The sequence below is a fragment of the Vulpes vulpes genome, chromosome 11 (assembly GCF_048418805.1).
Source record: "Vulpes vulpes isolate BD-2025 chromosome 11, VulVul3, whole genome shotgun sequence".
In the NCBI taxonomy this organism is placed as follows: Eukaryota; Metazoa; Chordata; class Mammalia; order Carnivora; family Canidae; genus Vulpes; species Vulpes vulpes.
The window spans coordinates 58,068,742-58,093,466 of NC_132790.1; the positions used below are offsets into that span (position 1 = coordinate 58,068,742).

Consider the following 24,725-nt stretch of genomic DNA (forward strand, 5'->3'; position numbering starts at 1 on the left):
ATGCTGGGATTGTTGGGAACAGCCCAGCCAGATGCCCAGCAGGAGAATAAAGATGTTCTGTACTCTTCATACAGTAGACTACTGCTCAACAATAAAAAGGAATGGCTGCTATTATACTCAGCATGGATGAATGTCACAGGTGTTAGGTTGAGTGAAGTTCTAGAATAGGTAAACATAATATATAGTGATAGAGGGCAGCCTGGGTGGCTCAGCGGTTTAGCACTGCCTTCAGCGCAGCACAGAATCCTGGAGACTCGGCATTGAGTCCCACGTCAGGCTCCCTGCATGGAGCCTGCTTCTCCCTTTGCCTGTGTTTCTGCCTCTCTCTCTCTGTCTCTCATGAATAAATAAATAAAATCTTTAAAAAATATACATATATAGTGATAGAAAAAGAGTAGTGGCTGCCTGTAGGAGAGCATTGACTTGAGATGGTAGGAGGGAACCTTCTAGTTTGGGGTCTGTGCCTAAATTCACTCTGGGTGATGATCACATGGCTGTGTACATTTGGACACTTTGAGTTCTATACTTCAGATGTATACACTTGACCATATAAAAATTATATCTCAAAAAGAAAAACATAAAGTATTTAGCACAGTACCTGCTTTCTTTTTTAAAGATTTTATTTATTTATTTGGCAAAGAGAGAGAGAGCGCACAAGCAGGGGGAGCAGCAGGCAGAGGGAGAGGGAGAAGTAGACTCCCCCAAAGAGCAGGGAGCTTGATGTGGGGCTCGTCCCCAGGACCCTGAGATCATGACCTGAGCTGAAGGCAGGCACTTAACCCACTGAGCCACTCAGGCTCCAGTATAGTACCTGTTTTAAAGAGGACTCCCAGAAAACACTCTTTCCTGCCCTGATGTTTTTGTGAACCTGACTTTTTGTGAGATGAGCCATTTCAGGGTGAGAAGACTGATAGAAAGATCCATTTGTTCCCTGGGAGGTTATGTTTCAAGAATAGCTGGGTCACAGGTGTCCAGGGAAGGGATGCTTGAGACCCTTTTTCCTCTGATGGGTCTTTTTTTCTCTGCCCTCTCACTCTCTTCTCGGTGAACGCCCCTTCCTTACAGGCTATGCAGTAACTGCCGGCTCCTTCTCTCGCCCGTTCACCACCGATGTGGTAGGAGGTGCTCCACAGGATGAAGGCATTGGGAAGGTGAGGAGTAAAGTCTGGAATAGCATGGAGTCAGACACGAGGGGGGGAGCATGCTGCCCCTGGTATAGAGGTTTGTCACTTATTTGATGTGAACATTCTGCTAGGTGGCTGGCAGGTAAATGAAGCCATGAGGAGTCTCCCATCAGCCTCTGACCACTTTTGAGAGCATACCCTGAAAGCTTAATCAGAGAGTGAATGCTGCTCACTGTTCTCATCTCAGTGCATTTGGCAGCTCACTTTGCGTGTGATGTTATTAAGACTGACCATTGGCATCATGGTGTCCTCCAAAGGAATGGTATCCAGCACTGTCCAGGCTCCACTCTGTCAAGCCTTCCCCAATTTTGACTTTGATGTAACAGAATCAGGTCTAGTCCCAAGTATCTTTGGGACTTTACTTATCTTGAGGCCTAGAGGATCATATTTATTTTCCCAGTGTTTTAGAGCCAAGACTGGTTCAGTCCAAAGGCTGAACTGGAAATATGTAGCATCAGTTCTCCTAAAGGATCTTCCCAGGGTATGGGAAAGACCCCATGGATCCAGGGCTTTCTGGAATTGTGGCCTCTATGGGTCCAAGAGCATGAAGAACTATGCTTGCTGGTTCTTTAGCTCCAAAACATGGGAAATCTAGATTGAGTAGGTCTACATGAGTCAGGAACCTAAATTTTTAACAAATTCCATAGGTTCTCTGATAGAAAAATCTGAACAAAGGAATAATCTTTGTATCTGAGGCAATAGGGTGGACCTGGGATAGAGTATGGCGATATGTCTAGGGGCTCAGAGAAGTGGGGTCTGGATTTTAGAGATGGACCCAAACTACTGTTAATTGGAGACTTGAGCCAGCATGTCAGTCTGGCCAGCTGACTGGGCTTTACAGGTACATCATGAGAATCATTTCCTCAGATCCCCCTGGGTAGGAGTTAGGAACCGTAGCTCTCATTTCTGGAACTTGTACCTCCCCCCTCCCTGCTACCACTGGTGCTAGGGAGAAAGGATCTTTGAGAATGAAACCAGATAAAAATGCAATGGTACTGAGCAGGGGGAGGCAGGCAGATGAATCTGATAATGTCAGGAGAGAGGTGGGTCCTTCAGGGTCACACAATTTCCTCTACATGGTGGAGGGAAGAAGCATCAGGAGCTGATAATGTCACCGGGGAAAGAAGCTGCCTGCATGTGACCAGGCATCTCTAGCATTGTTAAAAGCGCCTGCCTCCTGGGTCACAGCCATGCAGATGCCTCAGTGCTTCCTTTTCTCACCAGTTACACAAACTTTGATCTGATCGGTGCTGTTTTCTCTGCATATGCTTGTGATAGTTTCAAGATAGTCAAGTCTTAGGATGAGAACAGTATTTATAACTGATAGAACCAGACAGAGAGAATCCTGGACTCAACTAACAAAAAAGAACCTGAAAATGCTTCTTTCACTTGGATCACATGAGAGGTGCTGGGGAAACTGGTTATAGTTGACAAAATTGCTCAACTATAACCATTCCCGGGAACCCTAGAATAGACCTCTGGCCTGCAGGATTATTTGTTTCTGGTGTCAGGTCATAAACACATTCTCACTAAGGTAGAGGCTTCTTACCCTCTAGGAGGGTCCCCTACCCTGGTCCTCATGGGACACTTCCTATAAGATGCAACTTGAAAAAGAACTTCCATAGTCTTGGCATTTGGGAAGTCCTTTGTGAGTAATCTTCCTTGTGGTAGCGATGCATGGTGCATACTGAAGGCTCTCAAAGTCCTGCAGTAGAGGAATTGATTTAATGTTTAAATCTGGTGTCTCCCCAACTAAACTCCTGCTTACTTAAGCAGATCGTAAGGCTCTGATATTCTGTGGAATCACTTTGGAAAACTGCTCTGTCTGAAACACTCCCTTCCATTCCTCTGTCTTCCATTGCTCTACCTGCAGCAGCTCTAACTCTTAGGAATGAAAGAAATATTTCAAGGAAGACAATGCATACTTCATCCAAGAGTTGAATTGTTTATTAGTAATTTGTAAGCTCCTTGGACCATATTGCGCATGGCTTCCATGAATGGTGTGGTTCAGGAGCAGAGGATGTGATTTCTGCCTTGGAATTGAAGGACATTCTTTTTACAAAGTTGGTAAAGTGCAGGGAACGCTGACTTCTTAATTGTCAGCTAATTTAAGTGCACTTGCCCTGTGCCTCATTGGCCTTGGTTTAAGTAGGACTCTCAGGAGGATGCTGGTAAATATCTTTGATCCTGGCTTCTATCTTAACTAGATTTTTTTTTTCATTCCGTAGGTTTATATTTTTAGAGCTGATCGAAGATCAGGCACGTTAATTAAGATTTTTCAGGCATCAGGTAAAAAGGTGAGATTCTTGACACTGTTATCTTCTTTTTTGCTTATGAGATGTCATAATGTGGGAATCAGTTCATTTTTTTAGAAAATTGGTGGAAAGGTCCTACCTGGGCCTTAAGTTTGTATGGTGGCTCCACATGCAGTTGCCTTAAACTCCTCAGCATTGTGTGTAACCTGCAGATTGTGGAATTCCTGCTTGATTAGGACATAGGAAGCAAGATGCATTTGGACATGACCAAGTTACATCACAGAGTTCAAAATAGTTTCATAGTTCAGATACTCATCAAAATTATGACTCGCGGGGTCTCTCTGCCTTTTGCTACCTCTCCTCCATCTGCTGCTCTCTTGTACCTTACACATCAACACCCCAGAGATCACAGTTTAGTACGGTGGCAAACCCATGATAGCTAACTAAGTAGGCACGCAGGCAAATGGCTCTCACTCTCCCTGTGTCCCTGGCCCAGCACCATTCCTCGTCATCCTGAGCTCCCTTCCACCATCGTCACAGGGACTATTGTCACACAGAGAAACCAAAAAAAAGTCACTCAGCTCCTTTGGGAACCTGGAAATAGAAATAGCTTGGGAAGGCTGCCTTGAAATTAGTCCTGGGCAAGGTTGATCTGCTTGGGTTGTCTTGTCTTAATCCTGGCCCTAATTCTCTCTCCATTTCCTGCATGTTTCCATTATGCTGCACCATAGTCTGAAATTAAGGCAGGTAGAGAGTGCTTTGATTAATAAGCAGCATTTTTTTACAGGCTTATCAGTCCTGCACCCCTTAGTGTGGCTCAGACCAACAAGATTATTGAGGGAGATTGGCTGCTCTCAGGGGACACATATTTGGGCTGGGAGGCCAACAAAGTAATTTGGAGGCTTGTCTTGGTGGAGGCCTCAGTGAGCTCTGGGAAGAAGCACAGGACCCCTGGGGCCTGGGAGGGAGATTCCAGGAGATAGGAGAATGTGGAAGGTTGTTTTACCTCCCGCCACCTTAAGAAAGGGTGAAAAGCGATTATTTCCTTTGTGGGGCAGGGTGTGTGTCCCAGCCCAGTGTGGGGTTAAACCTGCTCTCCTCCAGCCTGGCACCATTACACACTGTTCTGGTGGTGGATATTCTCATTTCCCCAAATCCCACTCACAAGTGGAATTCTCTTTCAATTTTAACAATGTTAACGTGTGTACTTGGTATAGAATTGTCATAATCCTTTCCATTAAAAAAAAATGCATTACCAAATCAGTTTTGTGAAGTTTTCCCTGGGAACTGCACTGGCCTATGTTATTTTAACATTTCTAAAAACCCAAAGCAACAGCACTGGAAAAGGACTGTGAGCAATTCTGCAAAAAAGATTTTCCAGGCACCCCTGACAGTTCAACAAGAAGTAACTCAGTGCCATTTGTGAAAGAGCCCCAAAGAGCAAGTAGGATGTAAATGCTCCTAAGCCTAACATTTTTTATTTTTCTTACAAAAAAATAATAAATAGGTGAGTGTGTCTACTGTGGGAAACCCAGACCCCCACCTCTCCCGTGCAAACATACCTGGGCTTGACAGCATAAAATTAAAGGAACCGTCCCCCTCTCCCAGCTTTGCTGAGATATAATTGACCTATAGCACTGGGTGAACTTAAGGTGTTCAATGGATGATTTGATCCATCACAGTAAGGCTAGTTAACACACCCATCACCTCACATAAATACTATTTAAGGACTCTAATGTGATGTGTGGAGCTGGAGCACACCTGTCATCCAGTTTTCAGAGTATCTTCACGTTCATTTCCACCTGTGTCTCCATGCCTCCTGCCCACCACCCCCACCAGCCACCTGTGCCCAGGGTGGTCATCCTGGTATAATTAACAGCCTATAATTGTGCCCCCCTCCTTCTCAAAAACCTCCTGGTGCAAATGACAATTTACATGGCCACTCATCTGTGACTGGCTGTGGTCATGTTTCGGGCAACAGATTTAAGAGCAGGTGGTGGGAGAGGTCAACATTTGAGGAGCCACTTGGGCACACTTCCCGAGAACTTTACGCCATGGAGTCCAGGACAGACTGGTTTGCGTATCTGCTTGAATGTCCTTGTGATGTGTTGGGGCTCCCTGAGAGGGGATGGAAGGGCCAGGTGTTTCACCCACCAGTTCCATGGCTCTGTCACTTGTCACTTTCATTAGGGCTCTACTTGCCTTCACTTTGCACCATCCTAGGTAGAGTCATTCCTTTCTTACACCACTCAATCTTGCTCTCCCATTTTTTCTGGCTTTAACCCCGTCATAAGCTTTCCGATTTTGAAAAAGATGATCACTCTCTTTATACATATGATTCTGCTTTTTGCAAGAAGAAGAGAAATTCCAGTCTCTCTGACTTCTCCATTACTTCAGAGGGAAAGGACATGACCCCAGGCTTTCAAAGGATGTCTGTAGCTTTACCCCTGTGTCCGGAGCCACACACACACAGGGGAGGGTTCTGACTCAGCCAACCACTGGCCCTCTTCTGCTTTTTTCGGCCAGGATTTGGTGAGGTAGTCCTGTCACCTGGCCTTACTCTAAAAACAAAACAAAATAAAATGAAACCTCAAAGTTCTGGGTTTTTTCGATTGACAGCCTTCATATAGTACATCTAAGAAATCATCAATATGTGCAAAATCCAGATGTTAATATAGACACACATCCCTGTATTTCCAGACTTATGGGAGAATTCTGATCAAGGAACACCCTCCCCCCACCCCTGAAAGCATGTCATTGCCATATAGGAGTTTTATTAAGTTAACAGGGTATCTGAAGTGTTTATATGTCAGAACTTAGATAGGAAACTTCATGTTCAGGGATTTCTGATTGAACATTGATAAAGATGCCAAGTTAAATAGCCCATTGGAATGAAGCACATTGTTCCCATGGGGCTCAGCCAGAGAGAACAGCTAGCAGCTTTGGTCCTCGGGGCCTTGTGTGGGTCTTACCAGCTTGTTTGTTTGCTTATTTTACTAAAGTCCAGATGGAAAGATCGGCAAGGCCACCGAATTAGTGACTGGCAACTTGGTCTCAGCTGTGAATCCAGGCATTGCCCACATGCTTCTCCTTTGGGAATGGGCGGTGGTTGGGTGGGGTGGGTTGAGCACAAGTGGCATGTGACTGAGGAGGGGCGCCAGTCCCCCGGTTCACTGCAGGAAATGTACCGGAGTGCCCTCCACTCTCACACTCCCTGGGGCAGTAGCCAACAAACTGCAAACTGCAACTCCAAAAGAAAATGCTTGTTGCCATCAGCAGAACCAGAGGCCTTTTATTTGAAAACATTTATTTTAAAAGAATGGCTTTTTTTTTTTTCTTTTCCCTTTCCAAGAGGTTGCATACTGGCAGCCTTTAGAAAGGATGCAGCCTGTAAAACTTTGTTTGGCCTGCCCGGTATGTTTGGTTTTTTTATTCTGAACAAGTTGCTCACATTTTTTTAAAGATTTTATTTATTTATTCATGGGAGACACAGAGAGAGGCAGAGACATAGGCAGAGGAAGAAGCAGGCTCCCTGTGGGGAGCCCAATGCAGGGCTTGCTCCCAGGACCCCAGGATCTCGGCTTGAGCCAAACGCAGACGTTCAACTGCTGAGCCACCCAGATGCCCCCAAGTTGCCTGTGTTTTAAAAAGAGGCACCTCAAATACAATTTTTGATTTTTGGCTTCTCTTAAAAAACAGGAAGGTTGGTCTTCTCTGGGTCAGCCTCCTTCATGACAGCAGTTGGCTGCGGCTGGGTAGGAGCGTGTCTAGTAGCTGGCTCTGTGGGCTCCTGTTTGCCACAGTCTGTACCACTCATTGTTTGTTAGAGACTGAAACCAAGTGTCACTTGCCACCTGTGACCAACTTTACAATGTTACATGTTTTTTCTTATGGTTTTTCTGTCACCTGCCTGGATCCCTTTGGCATTTGGAGTTAAGACCCCTGATTTACAGTAATAGGCATTGGAGTAAGCCGTGATACTGGAAGAGCCACCGTAACCTGGTTGTGTTCCCTTATCCATTACATAGTCTTAGGAGTTGTACCTTTTCCTGTCATTGGAGTTCATGCCTTCTTGGTTAGCTTTAGCTCTGAGCAGGCCCAGGGGAGGGGAATCTATTTCCCCATGTATCATTTCTTTTCAAGCTTGCCTTATGTTACAAAATTTCATATTCCTACATGGTTGGCCCTGTCAGATGTCTGTTATATGAGGCACTTTTACTATGGTTGTAACCCATTTTGCAACTTCGGCTTGCATTTTTAAAAACCATACTGTATTCTCCTGGGATTGGTCCACTTGTTTTCCCCTTGGTAGGGTTCCAAGGAGGGGGCCTCTGAGCCTGTTAGCTTTGGTCTCATGTTGCCGGGGCCCCAGCATAGCTGCCAGGAGCCAGGGAAATCAGGCATTTCACCACTGGCCTGGGCCTTCTGGCTTATGGGGCAGCATAGCCTTCACAGCCTCTGAGGGGCTTGGGAGCAAGAGTTCCTAAAGCAGCGGGCTAGAGGAAAGTGAGGACCTCCTGTGTGAGGGCAGACACTGAACGCTTTGTTGCAACTCGACTTGGTTGCAGATGGGCTCTTACTTCGGCTCCTCCTTATGCGCAGTTGACTTGAACGCAGATGGCCTCTCTGACCTGCTGGTGGGGGCCCCCATGTTCTCTGAGATCAGAGATGAGGGGCAGGTCACCGTCTACATCAACAGAGGAAATGTGAGTACAGTGCTGGGCACTATGTGGATGAGTGTGTGTGGGGGGACATCTGTCCAGCAAAGAGTGACTGAGACCCTGCTGGGCTGGGCACTGGGCCCCATAACCCAGAGGAAGTGAAAACACTCGCTTCCTACCTTCAGAAAGCTCAACATTCCATTAATGGAAAGCTGTACACAGTGTTATCACTGCAAACATACAGGGGTTGAAAAAAATTGTAATGTCTGTTGTTTGATTTTGAGTGTCTATTATGTACCTGAAACTGTGCCTCCTGTTTTCTATAAAGGATTTCAATGTAATATCAGGGGTCCCATTTCTCAGATGCAAAAACGAGGCCCAGAGAGGTTAGATAATGTGCCCCCCATCACACAACTAGAAGTGGTGGGCTGGAATTTGAACCTAGGCCAGCTGGATCCCTGAGAGTTGTGCTACCTCCCTGGAAGTATCTATGCACATGCCCAAGGGGGCAGAGAAACCTCCTGGAGGACGCAATGGCTGGGATGAATCCGAAGGAGTAGGAGTTAGGCAGAGAGGCAGGGGTGGGCTGGGAGCTGGGCAAGTGGGATGAGGCATGGGGCAGTAGGACCACTTAGTTCTGGGGGGACCAGTGCAGTGGCCAAGAGCCATGATCGTGGTGCCCTTATCCTGCAGGACCATGAAAGGGGGGGTGATGGTGTCAGAAAGATGTCTCTGCCCCTTTGCAGCTGAGTGGAGGATTGGGGGGAGAGAGTGGGGGAGTAATGCACAGTGGAGGTGGGAGACCAGTGAGAAAGCAGAATCTTTTCAGCATCTAGAATTAAGAATGTTCAACAAGAGAGTTAAATGCATCAATTTTGTCACCAAACATGAGAAAATGGTTATGCGGTAATCAGTGAAAAGCAGGATGAAAACTTGCTCTACAAACAACCTTTATAAAAATACACAAAATGCATAGAGAATGTTAATAACAGATCTTTGTGGGTGGTAAGCCTTGGATAGATTTTTAGTTTTATCTTTACTCAAAGAGCAAGAATGTAATTCTTTCATGGTAAAAAAAAAAAAAAATACACTTTTAAGTGGTGACCAAGATGCTAGTTATCCTAGTTGGATAACTAATTCAATTGGAGGGGACAATGGTGTTTAACTATAGGTGGGCAGATGTCAGAAAGAAAGGGCAGCCATGTGAAGAGGAGCCAGGGAATGTTAGAGCTGTGGGCTTTCTCAGATGCTTGTAAACTCTTTTAAGGAAGTGAATCTAAAACCTGGGACCGAAGATACTTCCTGGTGCCTCCTGCAGTGATGCTTGGCACTTGCAGCCCCCTTGACATTCCAGGAAAGGGACAGGCTGGTGTGGGGAGAAATTAGGTGGTCATTATGGAGATGAGCTCAGCAACAGTCAGTGGCTGCTGGCTACTCTATTTGTAGGAGAATGAAACATTCACATAGGTATGAACCTGTCAGGCAGCAAGGTGATCAGCTCAATAGCTCAACAGTGTGTCTAAATCAGGGTGTGGAATCTTAGAGCAGGATAACTCCCCAGACAAATTGTGCCCACACATTCCAACACCCAACCAATGTATCTTAATGCCTGTGTGGCTTCCCTAAGTACAAGGGTAGTATATCTGTTGAATCTCCCTCTCTTTGATGAATGATTATGAAGCAGTGCAGAGGAATGGGAAAATGGTGACTTTGGAGTTAGATGGACCTGGATCCTGGGTTTTCCACTTTCTAGCCTGTGCAATGTGGACAAATAACTTAAAATTAGTGGTTCAGTTTCCTCATCTGTAAAGTGGGGGAGCCACGAGGTCTGATCTAAAGCCAGACACTCCTTGGGATGGCTTGTGGGTGTGCAGTGAGTCCAGGGTACCTCTATGCCAGGGCAGATTTAGACATTCTTATGCCTCAAAATCTCAGATTGCACTTTAATACTCTGATACTGACATGTCAGTGATTTGGGGTAGAGTGGGTATCCTCAAATGGCTTTTACTGCCACCATACACCATTAGCTCCCTCCCTTTGTTATCTGGTGTTTGCTCGAGAAATGCAAATCTGAGTCCAACGAGAACAGGCATGGTTGTGTATGCCCCCCACCCTGGCCAAGAACTACTGGGTGTTGGATTACTAATCACACGTACCTTATAAAGCAACTTTGTACTAAAAGTCACAGAAGAGAAAAAATAGAAATATGCATGCCCATGTAAAACAACTTTGCAGAGGAAAAGGTCAGGGCAGTTGAGAAGATTCAGTGGTGATAGGTATGTAGGTAGGTGGGTTTATGGAGTGTCAGGACAAGGGAGAGGTGGGGTCGCTGGTCACTGTGAGAATCCTCTTCCCTCTAAAAGGCATCTCAGGCTGTGGGAATCTTTCCTGCTGCACAAATGAAAGGAACTCCTTTTGCCACAACGAAAGAGAAGTTTAGGTGCCTGCAGTCCTGCCTGGGTGTCTCCTGTTGATGGGTGCACTTTCAGGGTGACATTCGGAGCTTTGTTTGTTTGTTTGTTTGTTTGTTTTTCGGTTCTGTTTGTGTTTTGTTTTCCACTTTTTCCTCCATCCTGCTTCCCAGGGAGCCCTGGAGGAGCAACTGGCCTTGAGTGGTGACGGCGCCTACAACGCACACTTTGGGGAGAGCATCGCCAGCCTGGGTGACCTTGACGACGATGGGTTCCCAGGTCAGTGAGCTTGCACCTGCCCTCTGGCTTCTCCCTGACATGATGTGCTGCTGGATCTGCCTGCCTGCTTGGAAGGCCCCCGTAGGGAGGGCCGCCCTTGGAGAAGATGTGCTCCATGCAGGCACTCAGGGCTGGGCTCTGCTTCTGTGCGGTAGCTTCTTGTCAGCCCGGAATTCTTGGCTGAGTGTTGCGGCGCGAACGCACCTGGGGCCGGGCCGCCGGGGCTTCTTGATGCAGACGTGTTTGAGGAAGTGGAACCAGCTTTCTCCTGCTACCAGCCCTCAGTCTGAGCCTCTCTGGCTCTACGGTGTTGTTAGTACAACAAATGAGGGATGACTGAGACATTCTCAGCCGTGAGAGCGACAGCAAGGGGATAGTCTTGCATGTGTCCCTGCAGAGAGGTTGCAGCTGTGTGCACCCAGTTTCCAATTCTGTCTGGACTGCAGATACCTTCACAGTCTCTTGGTTCCTGTTTCTGGCCTGTTCAGTGCCCCCCCTGCTTACTGTATATGCAGTAGATGGACATCAGGACCTGTGGGAGCCATGTCTCTGGGGTGATGGTTGTGGTAGAAGACAGGCTGGGGGGCAGCTCTTGCCTCAGGCCAGACATCCAGGCTCCTTTGATACCCTCACGCCCCTGGCCACAGAGGGCCTCTCGAGGTCATGTGAGCGTATGCCCCTCACCCTTGACCTCACTTCTGTAAACACATGACTTTTGTTAGAAGCAGAGGGAAGAAAGTCAGGAAGATCTCAGCTTTGTTCCAGGGTTGTCAGTGTGTGAGGGTAACAATTTTTGTGGGGGGGGGGGGGGAGTGAGTGCCATCCTGTACCAGTCCCTTCTCCAGGAACAGAGTCGACTTTTTCAGGCAATAGCCTTAGTTTATGGAATTCCCCTCTCTGACAGAAATTTGGGTGAGTGGTTTCTATTTGCATTTCTTTTATTGGGTGAGTCAATGATTTTTTTTTTTTCTGTGAGAATGAGGTAGGAACTTTTCTGGAAACTAAACCCTCACAGCCTCAATAATTTTCTACTTTTTTTCCTGCTAAGAGACTGGGTATCTAGTTTAATGCCTGAGCAACCAGCGACCAAGAAATTTCTGGTGTGGAGGGACCCAGATGATGGCAGGAATTAGGAAAAGTCCTTGTGTTACTCCATGTGGCTTTCTAACCAAAAGCTGTTTCTCTCCTCAGATGTGGCCATTGGTGCACCCAAGGAGGACGACTTCTCAGGGGCCGTCTATATCTATCATGGTGATGCTGGCGGGATAGTCCCTCAGTACTCAATGGTAATTGCTGTGAGAATGACATGGTAACTGTCCATACATTCATCTGACAGACACGCAGGGAACCTTTAGTCTGTGCCACACCCTGGGGTACAGAGGAAAACACAACATGGTTTCTATGACTTCAATCTTCCCGCCCTCCAGGGAAAGGCAGAGACCACTGGTATTGCTTATTAAGTATAAAAACCTATTCAGAGACTTCCAAGTTTGCTCATGGTCAGGGATGCATCCTGCCTGGGAAGGATTACATCCCCATCCTTACCCGCAGTTTGAGTTATTTCTTGCAGAAAAAGAGGCTTTCCTTTTTTATTGTTAGTTATCTATGCAAGCTTAAGGATTATGTTGTAAAATTTAATTTAGAGACACAATGGTCCACAGGGTAGGGGCTTGAAGGCTGTCATGGGGCTGATTGTTGTAATTGGCATTGAAATGAGGAGCTGGTCAAAGCTCTGGCCTTGAGCCCCAGACTTGGGAACGTGGAAGTGGTGAGTTGTGTTTTTTTGCCATATCAGCTTGGTGTTCAGTCTTGCTGATGTGTCCAGCCCAACCCATGGGAAAAAAGGAAGTCACTCTCTCGATAGAAGCATCGTCAGGATATTTGTGGATGTCTCTGTCTAGAGTGGCACAGGCCTGTATCATTCTCCCAGTGAGTGGGTCAATGACAGGAAGGGATTTGAGCACAAGTTGAGAAATTTTCAATCAGCAAATATTGATCTATTGAGTGCTTCTTAGGTGCTTACCACTTTCTACTCATGCTTTTATTTCTCATCACAAAAAAGCTGGTCTCATATCTTGATTATCTCTAAGGAAACAACTTTTAACTGAGTCGTGTTCTTTTTTTTTAAATAAATTTATTTTTATTGTGTTCTATTTACCAACATACAGAATAACACCCAGTGCTCATCCCGTCAAGTGCCCCCCTCAGTGCCCGTCACCCATTCACCCCCACCCCCCACCCTCCTCCCTTTCCACCACCCCTAGTTCGTTTCCCAGAGTTAGGAGTCTTTATGTTCTGTCTCCCTTTCTGATATTTCCCACATATTTCTTCCCCCTTCCCTTATATTCCCTTTCACTATTATTTATATTCCCCAAATGAATGAGAACATATAATGTTTGTCCTTCTCTGATTGACTTACTTCACTCAGCATAATACCTTCCAGTTCCATCTACGTTGAAGCAAATGTGGAATGTGTTCTTCTAAAATATTCTACAACTGTTTTATAAAATGAAGTATTAGTAAAGTGTCCTGTTCATGTGCCGAAGTCTCTAGGTAAGAAAGAGACTTTACAAGCTGATTTTAAGAGCCAGTACATAAATGTAAGTTCAATTTGTGCATTCATAATTGTTCTTCTTGTAGTAAATACAAGTAAGCTGATTAAAGGTTAAGGTTTGGCTTATCACCGGCTTCCAGGATCCTCTGTGTTGGGGCCAGCCCAGCTCAGTAACTCCCACATGAGGCAGACGGCAGAGAGGAGGGACTGCTCTGCTCTTTTTTTCTTTAGTTCTTGTCATAGTCCTGTGAGATGGTGTCCTTATTATCCACAGTGTCTTTATGACATGCCTCCAGCCCAGGGAGGGGACTTTGCTTGGCCAAGGTCTCTGGGTAGTAAGTGGCAGTAAGGCCACTGAAACTTTGCCTGTCTGACTCTCAACCTTTTCTTATAACACGCCCACAACTCCACGTGGGAGGAAGGAACACTCAGGGAAGCTCAGTTGGAAAACTTAGAAATCTGGAAACTGATTTTGTTCTGAAGCACACGTACTCCGAGGGGCATGGGTCTACTCTTCCCATTAGAAATGAATCATGGTGACAGTAAGCTCTTAGGTGATTCAGCCAATGTGGCAGGAGGAAGAAGGCTTCGGGAGCTGGTTGGGGGCCACATCCATGTCATGAGACCTGTTGTGGTCTGACTTAGGGACCCTCTTCACAATGTGACAAGCGGGAAGTCATCCAGGGAGCCCGGTCCTTAGGCAGCTGCCGAGGGTCACCGTCCACGCATCCTCTTGGAAGCTTGTTCCAGGACCTTGGAAGCAAATCACACGGAGAAGCAACCTGTCAGAGACCCCTCACTTTCCCTCCTCCCGGTGCCCTCCAGTGTTTTGTTATGTTGCTGGGTGGAATCCCTGCAGAGAACTGAAGTACAAATTTTGTGGTTAACATGGAGTGTCTCTAGTAGGAAGCGGGGATCAGCAGCTGGACCCTTCCTGCCTCTGTCAGCATGCTGGCAGGCTTGTTAGCTTTGACAAAGAGAAGTGGTTTGGGGCACTTTTAAAAAAAAAGAAAGAAACAGCTATGCTTATACTTTTCCAAGCTGCTAATATGTATACAATAAGGTCAGTGATTTAAAAGGAAAAAGAAAAATCCTTTAACGATAGATTCTTCAGGGCTGGGGTCCAGACAGAGCTGGCATTGTGTGGGTGAACCAGAGGAAGAAATCAGAAACAGCTCTGGGCAAAGGAGTTGCTTTTCTTTGGCCCAGACTGGTATTATTTCTGCCGGAGAAATTGTGAGATCAGGGCTGAAGTGCGTCCACATTACTCTTTAACTCATTCCTCTTTCTTGAGTTCACCATGAGAAGTGTTGATTTTAAGATCCTTGTGTGCCTTTCTCAAATTGAGAGCCCCCCGGGGCATGTCGTGGCGGCCCCTGTGATCCTTCTCCTGCCGTAAGGACACTGCCTGTAAACCTGGTCAAGCGGAGGTTTTCCAAGGCTCCTGGTTTTCATTTAGAGTTATTAGCACCGAGCAGACTTATCTTCCTGGCTTTATGGCCTAATGGCCTGCAGATGTTAAGCCCGCATCGCCACCCCCAAATGGACCACCCCTTCACTCTTCCCCCTTGTCCCAGCCACAGCAGAGCTCAGACAGAAATGCAGACCCAGGGCAAGCTGCTGCTAGCATGTTAGACTGTGGAGCTGAGCTGGTTTGCCTCAGAATGTGGCTTTTAAGAAATAGACATATGTACATGTTTGTTTAGCCAGAGCCATGTGGGACAGGAAGCTCTGCCTGTTAGCAAGAAACATTTCTTGAGTTTTTGCTACAGTGTTGGGATTTGTACTATGATGCTTGCTCCTTTTCTGCTGGATGGCTTACCTGAAGATGGCAAGTGGAAGGTTAATCGCAGTAATGGGCTCCTGGGAGGGGCTGGGTGGAGGTGGTCCCTGGCATCTCCCTCTGCAGATCCTATGGAAACTCCCCTCTCCCCCTGCTCGTGACTTTCCTGCAGGGTGACTCAGGAAGGAAAAGGATGAGGAAAGAAAGTCCAAAGTGAGCCCCCTGGATATCTGTAAACCTGGTTCCGACAGGGATTGTGCTGTATGGTATGAAAACAAAGCATTTTTCTTGTCATCCAAAATGAGGGCATTGGGAGGTAAGCCTCCCCAAAGAGACTGTATAAACAAAGGGAAGAAGGAACGGGTCAGATCCCAGGAGATGGGACTTTTCTGATTCAGGAAGTTTGATATCTTTTGAGGAACTGTGCCACGCAGACATCGATGAATGACAAAAGCCGGTTGTACATAAATAGCCCTGAGCCAATGCAGCATGTGTTAACATAGGTTAAACTTGATGATGAATAAAAGTGCAGATGTCCCTTGGTAGAGCTGTGCACTCTAACTGCTTGACTGGGGGGCTGCTTTTTAGGGAAGAGGGTGGCTTCAGCTGATTAATTTGGATTTCTTACAGTTTATAGAAGGTTCAGGACCATGGAGCTCCAGATTTACCAGATGGAACAGCCTTATCCTGGGAGGCTAGGGCCCAGTGCTTGAGCATCTGCCTTTGGCTCAGGTCCTGATCACAGGGTCCTGGGATCAAATTCTGCATTAGGCTTCCTGCAGGGAGCCCGCTTCTCCCTCTGCCTATGTCTCTGCCTCTCTGTTTTTCTCATGAATTAATAAATAAAATCTTTAAAAAAATAAAAACAAATCAGAATTACAATTTTCCCTTTCCACAACTTGAGGACCCAGTGTCCTACAGAAGCTGCATAGAAAAGTCACAGGTTTTATTTATGACTGTGCTCCTATTTGGTGACTCAATTTCTCTATTATCTGTTTCAGAAACTGTCTGGCCAGAAGATAAGTCCAGTCCTGCGGATGTTTGGTCAGTCCATATCAGGAGGCATTGATATGGATGGAAATGGCTATCCTGGTAAGCTGTTTTTTCTTTTAAAAGCTTTGGAGATAAATGAAGATAAATACTTGAGGTAGAGTAATTTCCAATCTGGTTGAGCAGTGGTAACATCTATTTAGGATTAGGAAAATCCCCACAACAGAATGGGATGCTTTGCCTCGTATTTGATTTTACGGTGTTGAAGTTTATTTTGTGGCTTTAGAATGATCTATTCTGAAGGGTTGAAGGACCAAAAGGGTAGATCTTAACAGTGATTTCAAAAGAAACAGAAAAAGAAAAACAAAAAAATCATGATTTCTGTGGCAGTAGTTCTAATGAAGAAAAAAAGAAGTACTGTCTACATTAAAAATGATAGCAAAACCTCATGTTTTCCTTGATATTTAACCATCTGAAGAGGTGTCTTACACTTCAGAGGGGAAAAATAACTGAGCAGCACCTTCCCCACCTTCTAACCCCTGCAAGAAAATTGAAATATTTGGAGCAGAAAAGAAAAGCATGCCCTGTCCCTGATGGACAAAACAGACCTTCACCATTAAAGACTGGCTGCTCTGTCTTCAGGGTTAATTAATGCCTTGTGGTGGTTGAAGCTAATTGAATAAAAATGTACAATTTCCCACCTCAATCTCAAGTGTGTCTGGCTTAGGTAAAAAGGACTAGTCAGTGGGATGGTAGTTCTTCTGGGGCTTGAGGAGTGGGACGAGGTAACAAAACTAAGATGAGAATTTGGAAAAAATCCCAAATCATCCTGGAATTCAGAAAACATCTCCCTGATAGTAAGGGTCATCTTGCGGTCTTGAGGAAGTATTTCTGGCCACTTGAACAATGCCCCCCTGAAGGACCTCTGGCATCCAGTGCAGTGCTGTACGAGGGCACCATTGTTTGTAGTTTCACACAGGCAGCATTTTTTTTTAAAAGATTTTATTTATTTATTCATGAGAGAGAGAGAGAGAGAGAGGCAGAGACACAGGCAGAGGGAGAAACAGGCTCCATGCAGGGAGCCCCACGCAGGACCTGATCCTGGGACTCCAGGATCACATCTCTGGCTGAAGGCAGCGCTAAACTGCTGAGCCACCTGGGCTGCCCCAGGCAGCAGTTTTGGTAATTTCTTATGACTTTACAGAGCCAGGAGGAGGGAATAGGAAAGGGTCATTGCTGAAATTTTTGGGCCTGTGGACCATCATGGGTCTTCTTAAATCGGAGAAAGCAAGACTTGTTTTGGGTAATTTGTGGCCATCCTGAAATAATACCTTTTGTTGGTTTCATACTTTAACATATGCAAAATGCTTCCACATGCAGTAGATGTCTTATAGGTAGTGTGACAGGTAGGTGGAGATGGGGTGTCCCCCACTTTCTAGATAAGGGTACTGAGCCACAGAAAACTTAGGGGACTGGCCAGAGGTCACATCTTGGTGGGCAGAGATGCACACACACAGTGAGGGGGTGTGTTCATGCTTTATGACGCATGTGAATTTCTTACCTTTATCTCTTTTTTAAGATTTATTTTTATTTATTAGAGGAAGAGAGAGAGAGCACAAATTAAGTGGGGGGAGGTGCAGAGGGAAAAGCAGACTCTCCCTTGAGCATGGAGAGCCCTAGATGGGGCTCGATCGGAGGACCCCGGGATCATGACCTGAGCCGAAGGCTGACCCTTAACCAACTGAGCCACCCAGGTGTCCCTGAATTTCTTACATTTTTCATAAAAGAAACAACAGATTCCTCAGGTTCTTTTATTTTCAGATATCTAGTCAACTCAAAAAGACTTGGAAAACAGCAAAATTAATGACCAGACCCAAATGCAGAAATTTTAGCAGCACTACAATTCATGGATTTGCTGTTTCTTTTTCCTTAATGAGGGCACTGTATAGACTCGGGGATTCAGATGCTTGGTTCTGTAAAGTGGTAACAGGAACCCCAGGACTAAAAAGTTTACTTTCAAGGGGAAGAAAGTCAGAGAGCTATTAGATGAGTATACACTTCCTAAATTAAAGTTACTTAAGAATAAACATTACTGGCTAACACTTGCAACTTGGTTGGTAGTGTGCTAAATATTTCATGAATTTTCTGACTTAAATATGTAATTTAACATAGTTAACATGTATTTAAATATCAAAAATATTATATTGAACAACTAACATTATGTTTAATAGATATTTAATAGATGTCTTCTTATTTAAATATTATGAAATGTTATCAGCTTTTGGAGAAGACACTAGGGATGATTACGTCCACGGTACAGACAAGGACACTGTAAGAGATTCTGAGGTCACACAGAATGAGGGGTGGAGCAGAGATGATTCACATGTTCTACAGAACCTAGAGCTTTTTCCAGGTCATTTAGTTTTAAGTCTCCATCTCTCTAATTCACTAGTGTCCAAAAGATACATAATATGAGCCACATATTTAATTTAATATATTCTAGTAACCACATGAAAAGATAAAAAGAAATAGGTGAAATTAATTTTAATAATCAATATAAAAGTTTTTGAGATCGTTTGTGGTTTTTGTACCAGGTCTTTGAAAACTGGTCTGTATTTCACCCTTGCTGGCCTGAACACATCTGAACCAAACCATTTCAGTTCATATCAGACACATCTCAAGGTCTCAACAAGCCACACCCAGTGATTGGCTGCCACGTGGGACAGTGTGGCTCTAACTCTTACAAGATAATTGTATGACCCAGAGGAAGCCTGTCAGGGGTCCCAACCTCAGGGCTGGGCCCCCGTGGCTGTGGCCCTTGCCAGAGGTGGGTGGGGTGGGATGGGCTTCTACACATCTCTGAATGCTGTAAACTTCTGGTTTTCAGATGTAACGATTGGAGCCTTCATGTCTGACAGTGTGGTTCTTCTGAGGTGAGATGTTTCCCTCTTGCTTTCTGGATTACATTCTTCATTGGTGAAGGCTAAAGTTTGGTGATGGGGTGACAGGGGGAGTTATTCACCGGTAGTCAGCAGTTCCCTCTGTCCTGTTCCTGGAGGCTGGGGGTGCTCGGGGAGTGGGAATGCTCTTTCTTTTCTTGTTCTCCTTATGCCCTGTTGCAGTTTCCAGCTGGGGTGGGCCTCAAGTGGCTTGCAGCTATGAGATGGTAGCACCCTGGGGCTTGGGGTGGCTTTCAACCCTAAGGGTTTTGCTTTTGCCATGAACAGCTGCTTCATTAATGTGTGTACACGATGTCATCATCTCCAAGGGTACCAGGACACCCAGGGGCTCTGAAGCTCTGGCCTGTCCTAGCACTTCATCCCCACCTTGTCAGTGCCTAGATCCCCAGGGGCTGGGAGCCTCTTACCCTGTGGGCAGCACTTCCTTGCCTGTGGAGGCAGAGATGAGGGATGGGAGCTTGGGCCCAGGGTTCCCAGAGCCCCTGGAGCCTGGATCTCTCCTACAAAAGCTGTAGGCTGCCATCCCACCATGAACCATCTCCAAGTATTTCTGTCTGTATGAGTCAGAGGAGGCGGAATTACCCTTTGGAGTGGGAGCCAGCTCTTCAGTTTTGTTAATAACCTGATGGCAGAACTTTCTAAAATAGACCAGTGGGATCTTGGAGCTGGAATGGGTCCCGGAGGCCATGTAGTCGCACATCCCAGACTCTTCTCATTCAGCAGTGCCTTCCTGTGAGCCTCTGGCTCAAGGCACTGGGCCTTTGCCTGAGTGAGGCACCCCTGGGGGCAGGAGCTTAGTCTCTTCTGAGGGAACCAGTTAACCCCCAGCTAACTCAAGATGTTAAATTGTGAAGGAGGCAGAATCACCTTAGGTTAGGATGATGAACTCCAGGGCCAGGAGGCCTGGGTTCGAACCCCCATTCTGATGCTGGAAGGTGGGTTTCCCATGGTGAGTCAAGTAACCTGTTTTGCAGGGTTCGCACCCATTAAACAGGAGAACAGTAACACTTGCCTCACTGGGTTCATAGAATTCTGTGAGTTAGTACTACACGCAAATGCACAGAACAGGTAGATGGTCAATAAATGCTAGCAGTTCTTAGATAACTTGGGCTGAATTTGCCTCCCTACAATTCTGCTTCTTGATCCTATGTCTTGCCCATAGCAGCCCTTCAGTATTGGATGGTGGCATGTGTGTCCCCAAGGCAGGGACCTCACTATTGCCATGATTGGGTCTCCCCTTCTTGATCCCCTCCCGCCTTGGGGGTTGGCCATTTCCTCTCAGGTAAAACAGCTTACAAGGCCGCAAACAACTCAGGTGATACTTCGGAAGCTGGGCTTACCTGCTGCCTTTGTGGTGTCCTGTCCCCAAGCAGCTTGCTCTAGCTCGTCACAATTCCCCTGGATCAAAACACATTTTCCCTGCTCTCCCAGTTGAAAACAGGCACTCTTAAAACCAGGAGCATCTGGCTTAAGGTATATCCTGTAGATTCTGCTTTTTCATCATTCTTTTATTTTATAAGCTTCCAGCTGTGAGCTTCAACTCCAAAGGGGTTTTCTTTCTACTCTGTGGTGGCCTTCTCTGGGAGTTTTGCCCACACGTGGCTGTAGATGTAAAGTGGGGCAGTTATATGGAAGATGGCAGCCCCAGCCCCCAACTTGGGGTGGAAGTTGATTCTGGTGAGGGGAGATCATCCAGGCACAAAGGCAGGGTCCTTTGGAGAAAACGTCAGGGGTCACTTATCAAGAGAAGAGGCTTTAGGAGAGGGGCTGTAGGGCTCTGTCTGGATAAGGTTTTCAGCAGAAGGCCCTGATGGCTGGGGAGGAGTGTGGAGATCAGAGATCTGTTCCTTCATTTGTTCAGCTTATGTCCTAGACCTGTTGTGGGCAACGATGTACCAGATCCCCTTGAAGAACAATTATACAAGTAACTAATATAACCAGTGTTTGGTTAAGTGCCTGCCTTATGCAGGCATTGCTTAGGCACTCACCTGCATAATTAACTCTTTTCGGTTATTTTCTTCATCTTGTATTGAGGCATAATTCGCATATGGTAGAGCCTGCTGATTTAAGTACACTGCTTGATGAGTTTTCACCAGTGTATACGCCTATGTGACTGCCACCTCTGTTAAGATAAAGAACATTTCCATCACCCCAGAGAGTTTCCTCCTGTCTCTTCCCAGTTATGCTGGCTACTGATGGCCTCATTTGGCCTCATTTTCATCACCATAGATCAGTTCTGCTTGTCCTAGAATTTCACAGAGATGGAATTATATGGTATACACTCTTACTTCTGGCTTCTTTCACTCAATACAGTGTGTTCAAGATTCATCTGTGCTGTTGTGTTGTTCAGTTCTTTTCCTCCTTACTGAGCAGTAGTCCACTGACTAAATATACTGTAGTTTGTTCTTCTCTTTTGTTGATAGAGCATAATTTTTTTAGAGAGGGGAGGGGCAGAGGAAGAGGGAGAGAGAATCTTAAGAGAGAATCAACCCTGAGATCATGACCTGAGCCAAAATCAAGAGTTGGATACTTAACTGACTGAGCCATCCAGGCACCCCAATAAAACATATTTTAATTCTTAGTTTTCTTAACAACTCCAGGACATAGATATTATTGCTATCATTCCCATTTTATAGATGAGAAAACTAAGTGACATTGAAATTTACTGATTTTACAAAGGAGATAATTAGAGATGGTGGTCAATACCATGAGGATAATAAAGCAGGGTCATGCTGTCAAGGGCACCCACCCACATCAAGCCCAGCAGAGAAACCACATAGTCCTGTTGGAGGTGGCAGCGTGAGGCCAATGGTGCCCTTGACTCTGGCAGGTGTAGAGAAGTGAGGTGCAGAAGTCAGATCGCTGTGGGTGGGAGAGAGAAGGAGAAGCAAGAAAACAGATGGTGTAGTTTGACTCCTTTCCAGAAGCTTGGCTATAAAGGAGCAAATGGGATTGCCAGGTGGCTCAGATATTAAAGCTGAGAGTCTTTGAAACCTCTCCTGCTCTCCTGGGTCCTTTACTGTCCTGTAAGAATCAGAAGTGGTTACCTTTAGCTTCATCCTCAGCCATACAAAGCTTGCCCTGACCCTACTCCTGTCTTGAGTCCTGAAGGGACAGAGGGAGACGGGGATGAGGATGAATGAGGTTTGGAGGGTCAAGGGACGGGGGGGATATGGGATGTGGTGTATAGGCTGTGAGTAGCAGGGGCCTTGTCTTTGAGCCAGGTCCCAAGATTGGAACAGGCGCAGGGCAAGGTTCAGCATGGAACATGGGTATGGGTGACTATCCCAGGTCTCTGCTGGGAGTGTAAGGGACTCAGAGTACAGGGAAGGCCTTAAAGGCAAGTTGGACCCCCTTAGAGAAGGCACAGGGAGGAACAGGCAGAGAGACTGCTGAGTATGTCTGGTGGTCATTGGCAGTGGCATCTGTGGATAAAGTGCTGGACGTGGTTGAACAACTATGGGCAGGAAGGTGTGGAGATGTCAGCTGGCTAAGCTAGGTGGGCATCTGGCTTGGCCTGGCTGACTGGAAAGTTAGGTAGACTTTGAGTCACCTCAGAGTTTGGGTGGGACCAGAAAAAGAAACCAAGCACGTGAATGCAGGTAAAATGCACCATTCCCATTCTTAAACATCCCAAGGAAGAGTGTCCAGATGTGTATGGGTTTGAAATCCTTTGGGCTACTGTTAAGGGAAAACCTTGCTGATAATGGCTTTAAGGACATAGACTTTAATTAGCTGCCTGTTGGAGATGACTCTGGGGCTGGTTTAGTAGCTGCCATCTTCACCTGCCCACCTCTGTCTCTCCTGCAAGCAGCACTGCCTGCGCAGAAGGCTGGGGTGATGGGAGTTACACCACATTAGAGGGCACCCTGACTGGTTTTACTGGGAAGTAAATACAGGTGAAGTACCGATCTACCTTGACCTAGGGAATATCATAAATGGAAATACATTTACTACCCTTGATCTTCCAAACATCATAGCTTAGTCTGGCCTATCTTAACTGTATTGGAACACTTATATCCACCTATAGTTGGGCAAAATTATCTAACACAAAGTCTATTTGATAATAATATGATGACTGTCTCATGTAAATTGTTGAATACTGTACCTAAAGTAACACAGAATGGCCATGTGGGTACAGACAGGTTGTCAGTGTGCTGGTGATTCACCCTCATGATTGGTTGGCTGACCTTGAAAACTGTGGCCCCTGGCCAGTGTCACCACAGAATCATCCTGCATAGCACCAGGATGGGGAAAGCTCCAAACTCACAAGTCAGAGTTCAGTTTCTACTAAATGTTTGTCGACCCATCATAAGGTTGCAAAATTGTGCAGTAAAACCGTCATAAGTCAGGGACTGTCTGTATCAGGATTTGAACTGTCAGAGTCATCAGAAAGAAGTATTCTAGCTCCCAGCTTTTAAAAAATAAAGTCTTGAAGGCATTTGCAGGTGCTGTCCTTAGGTACCCCTTTGCTTTTCTCACCGAGGCTGGCACATTTGTGGGCAGGACTGTGGGCTGGCCCAGCACTGCCCTTGGTGATTTTTCTCTCTCCGGTTAGCTCTGTGTTAGGGTGATAGACACCTGGTGCAGTGCCATTGGAGTTCAAAGGAAGTGATGAGAGAGTTTAGGAAAGCTTTCTGGGCTTTCCCTGGTCCAAAAACAGTTCTTGGAATTGAAACAGGCTCAAGGGCCTGATGTGATTGATGCTGGTGAGACATGCACCTTCTGAAGGCTCTTGTCCTCACTTGAGAGGATTCGGTCTTGATGGCCTCCATCGACGTCAGTTTGTTAGGCTTCTCACCTTGTCTTCTTTATGGGCTCTGCTGTGATGGGGGACCATGTGGCCTCCCCAACACAGTGGCCTCTGGGATGGTGAGAGGGGGTGAGGCCTTTCTTCCGTGTGGTGACCAGGCAGGATGTGCTCTGGGCAGGGTGGAGGCTCTCACAGGGCAGAGACTAGCTCTCCCTGGTGCCTCGGTCTGTTTGTAAAATTTTGGGCACTGCTGTGGTTTTCAGTCCCTTGGCCTGGAGTGACATTGGCACCCATTCAACACCTAGGGCTTTTGAACACTGATCCTGAGGATATCAGGGTGAATTTGCCAGAATCCTAGTCCTTGAGGGGCCTGCAGGCTGGTGGGGCAGGCTTGGAAATTGATAATAAGTAAGATGAAGTGTGAATATAGTGCTGGGGCCATGGAGGAGGGTATCAACCTGCCAGGGGTCTTGGAGTTGGCCCTCTGGGAGGGGGAACATAAGCTGGCTGTTGAAGGGCACCTGGGGGCTTTATAGAGTGTCTGTTGGCATCTGTACAATCACATTGGCCAGGAGCAGACTACTTGTTTTCTGTGTTATTTATAGCATCTTCTAAGGATGCACCAGAAGAAAATTGGAAGGCCAGGACATTGGATTTCTTTCAGGCACTACTGTTGTCTGACTTCTATTGACCTTACAGCTGGATTTGCTCTGAAGGACTCACAGTTCCCTTGCACTTGTCACAACTCTCCCATTCTTGACCCACATCCATGGCAGGGGTGGCAGCAGTAAAGACCCTTCCCCCCATCTAGGTCCGGTGTCTCCTTCCTTCCCTCTTTTTCCAAGGTTCTCCTTAATACTTTCTTCTCTGAGAGTTGTGTTCCTTTTTCCCATCT

The 24,725-nt window shown here is 46.2% G+C and overlaps 1 protein-coding gene across 3 annotated transcripts in view; it reads left to right on the forward strand.

Moving 5' to 3' along the window:
- The window catches only part of ITGA9 (integrin subunit alpha 9), a 344,722-nt gene that overhangs the window by 49,048 nt on the left and 270,949 nt on the right, over positions 1–24,725 (forward strand). For all 3 annotated transcript variants that reach the window (XM_072726452.1, XM_072726453.1, XM_072726451.1), the window contains exons 7-13: positions 1,066–1,151; positions 3,413–3,481; positions 8,008–8,145; positions 10,685–10,790; positions 11,982–12,076; positions 16,129–16,219; positions 19,005–19,050. In XM_072726452.1, coding sequence (XP_072582553.1) covers positions 1,066–1,151; positions 3,413–3,481; positions 8,008–8,145; positions 10,685–10,790; positions 11,982–12,076; positions 16,129–16,219; positions 19,005–19,050 — 631 coding nt within the window. The remainder of the gene's footprint in view (positions 1–1,065; positions 1,152–3,412; positions 3,482–8,007; positions 8,146–10,684; positions 10,791–11,981; positions 12,077–16,128; positions 16,220–19,004; positions 19,051–24,725) is intronic.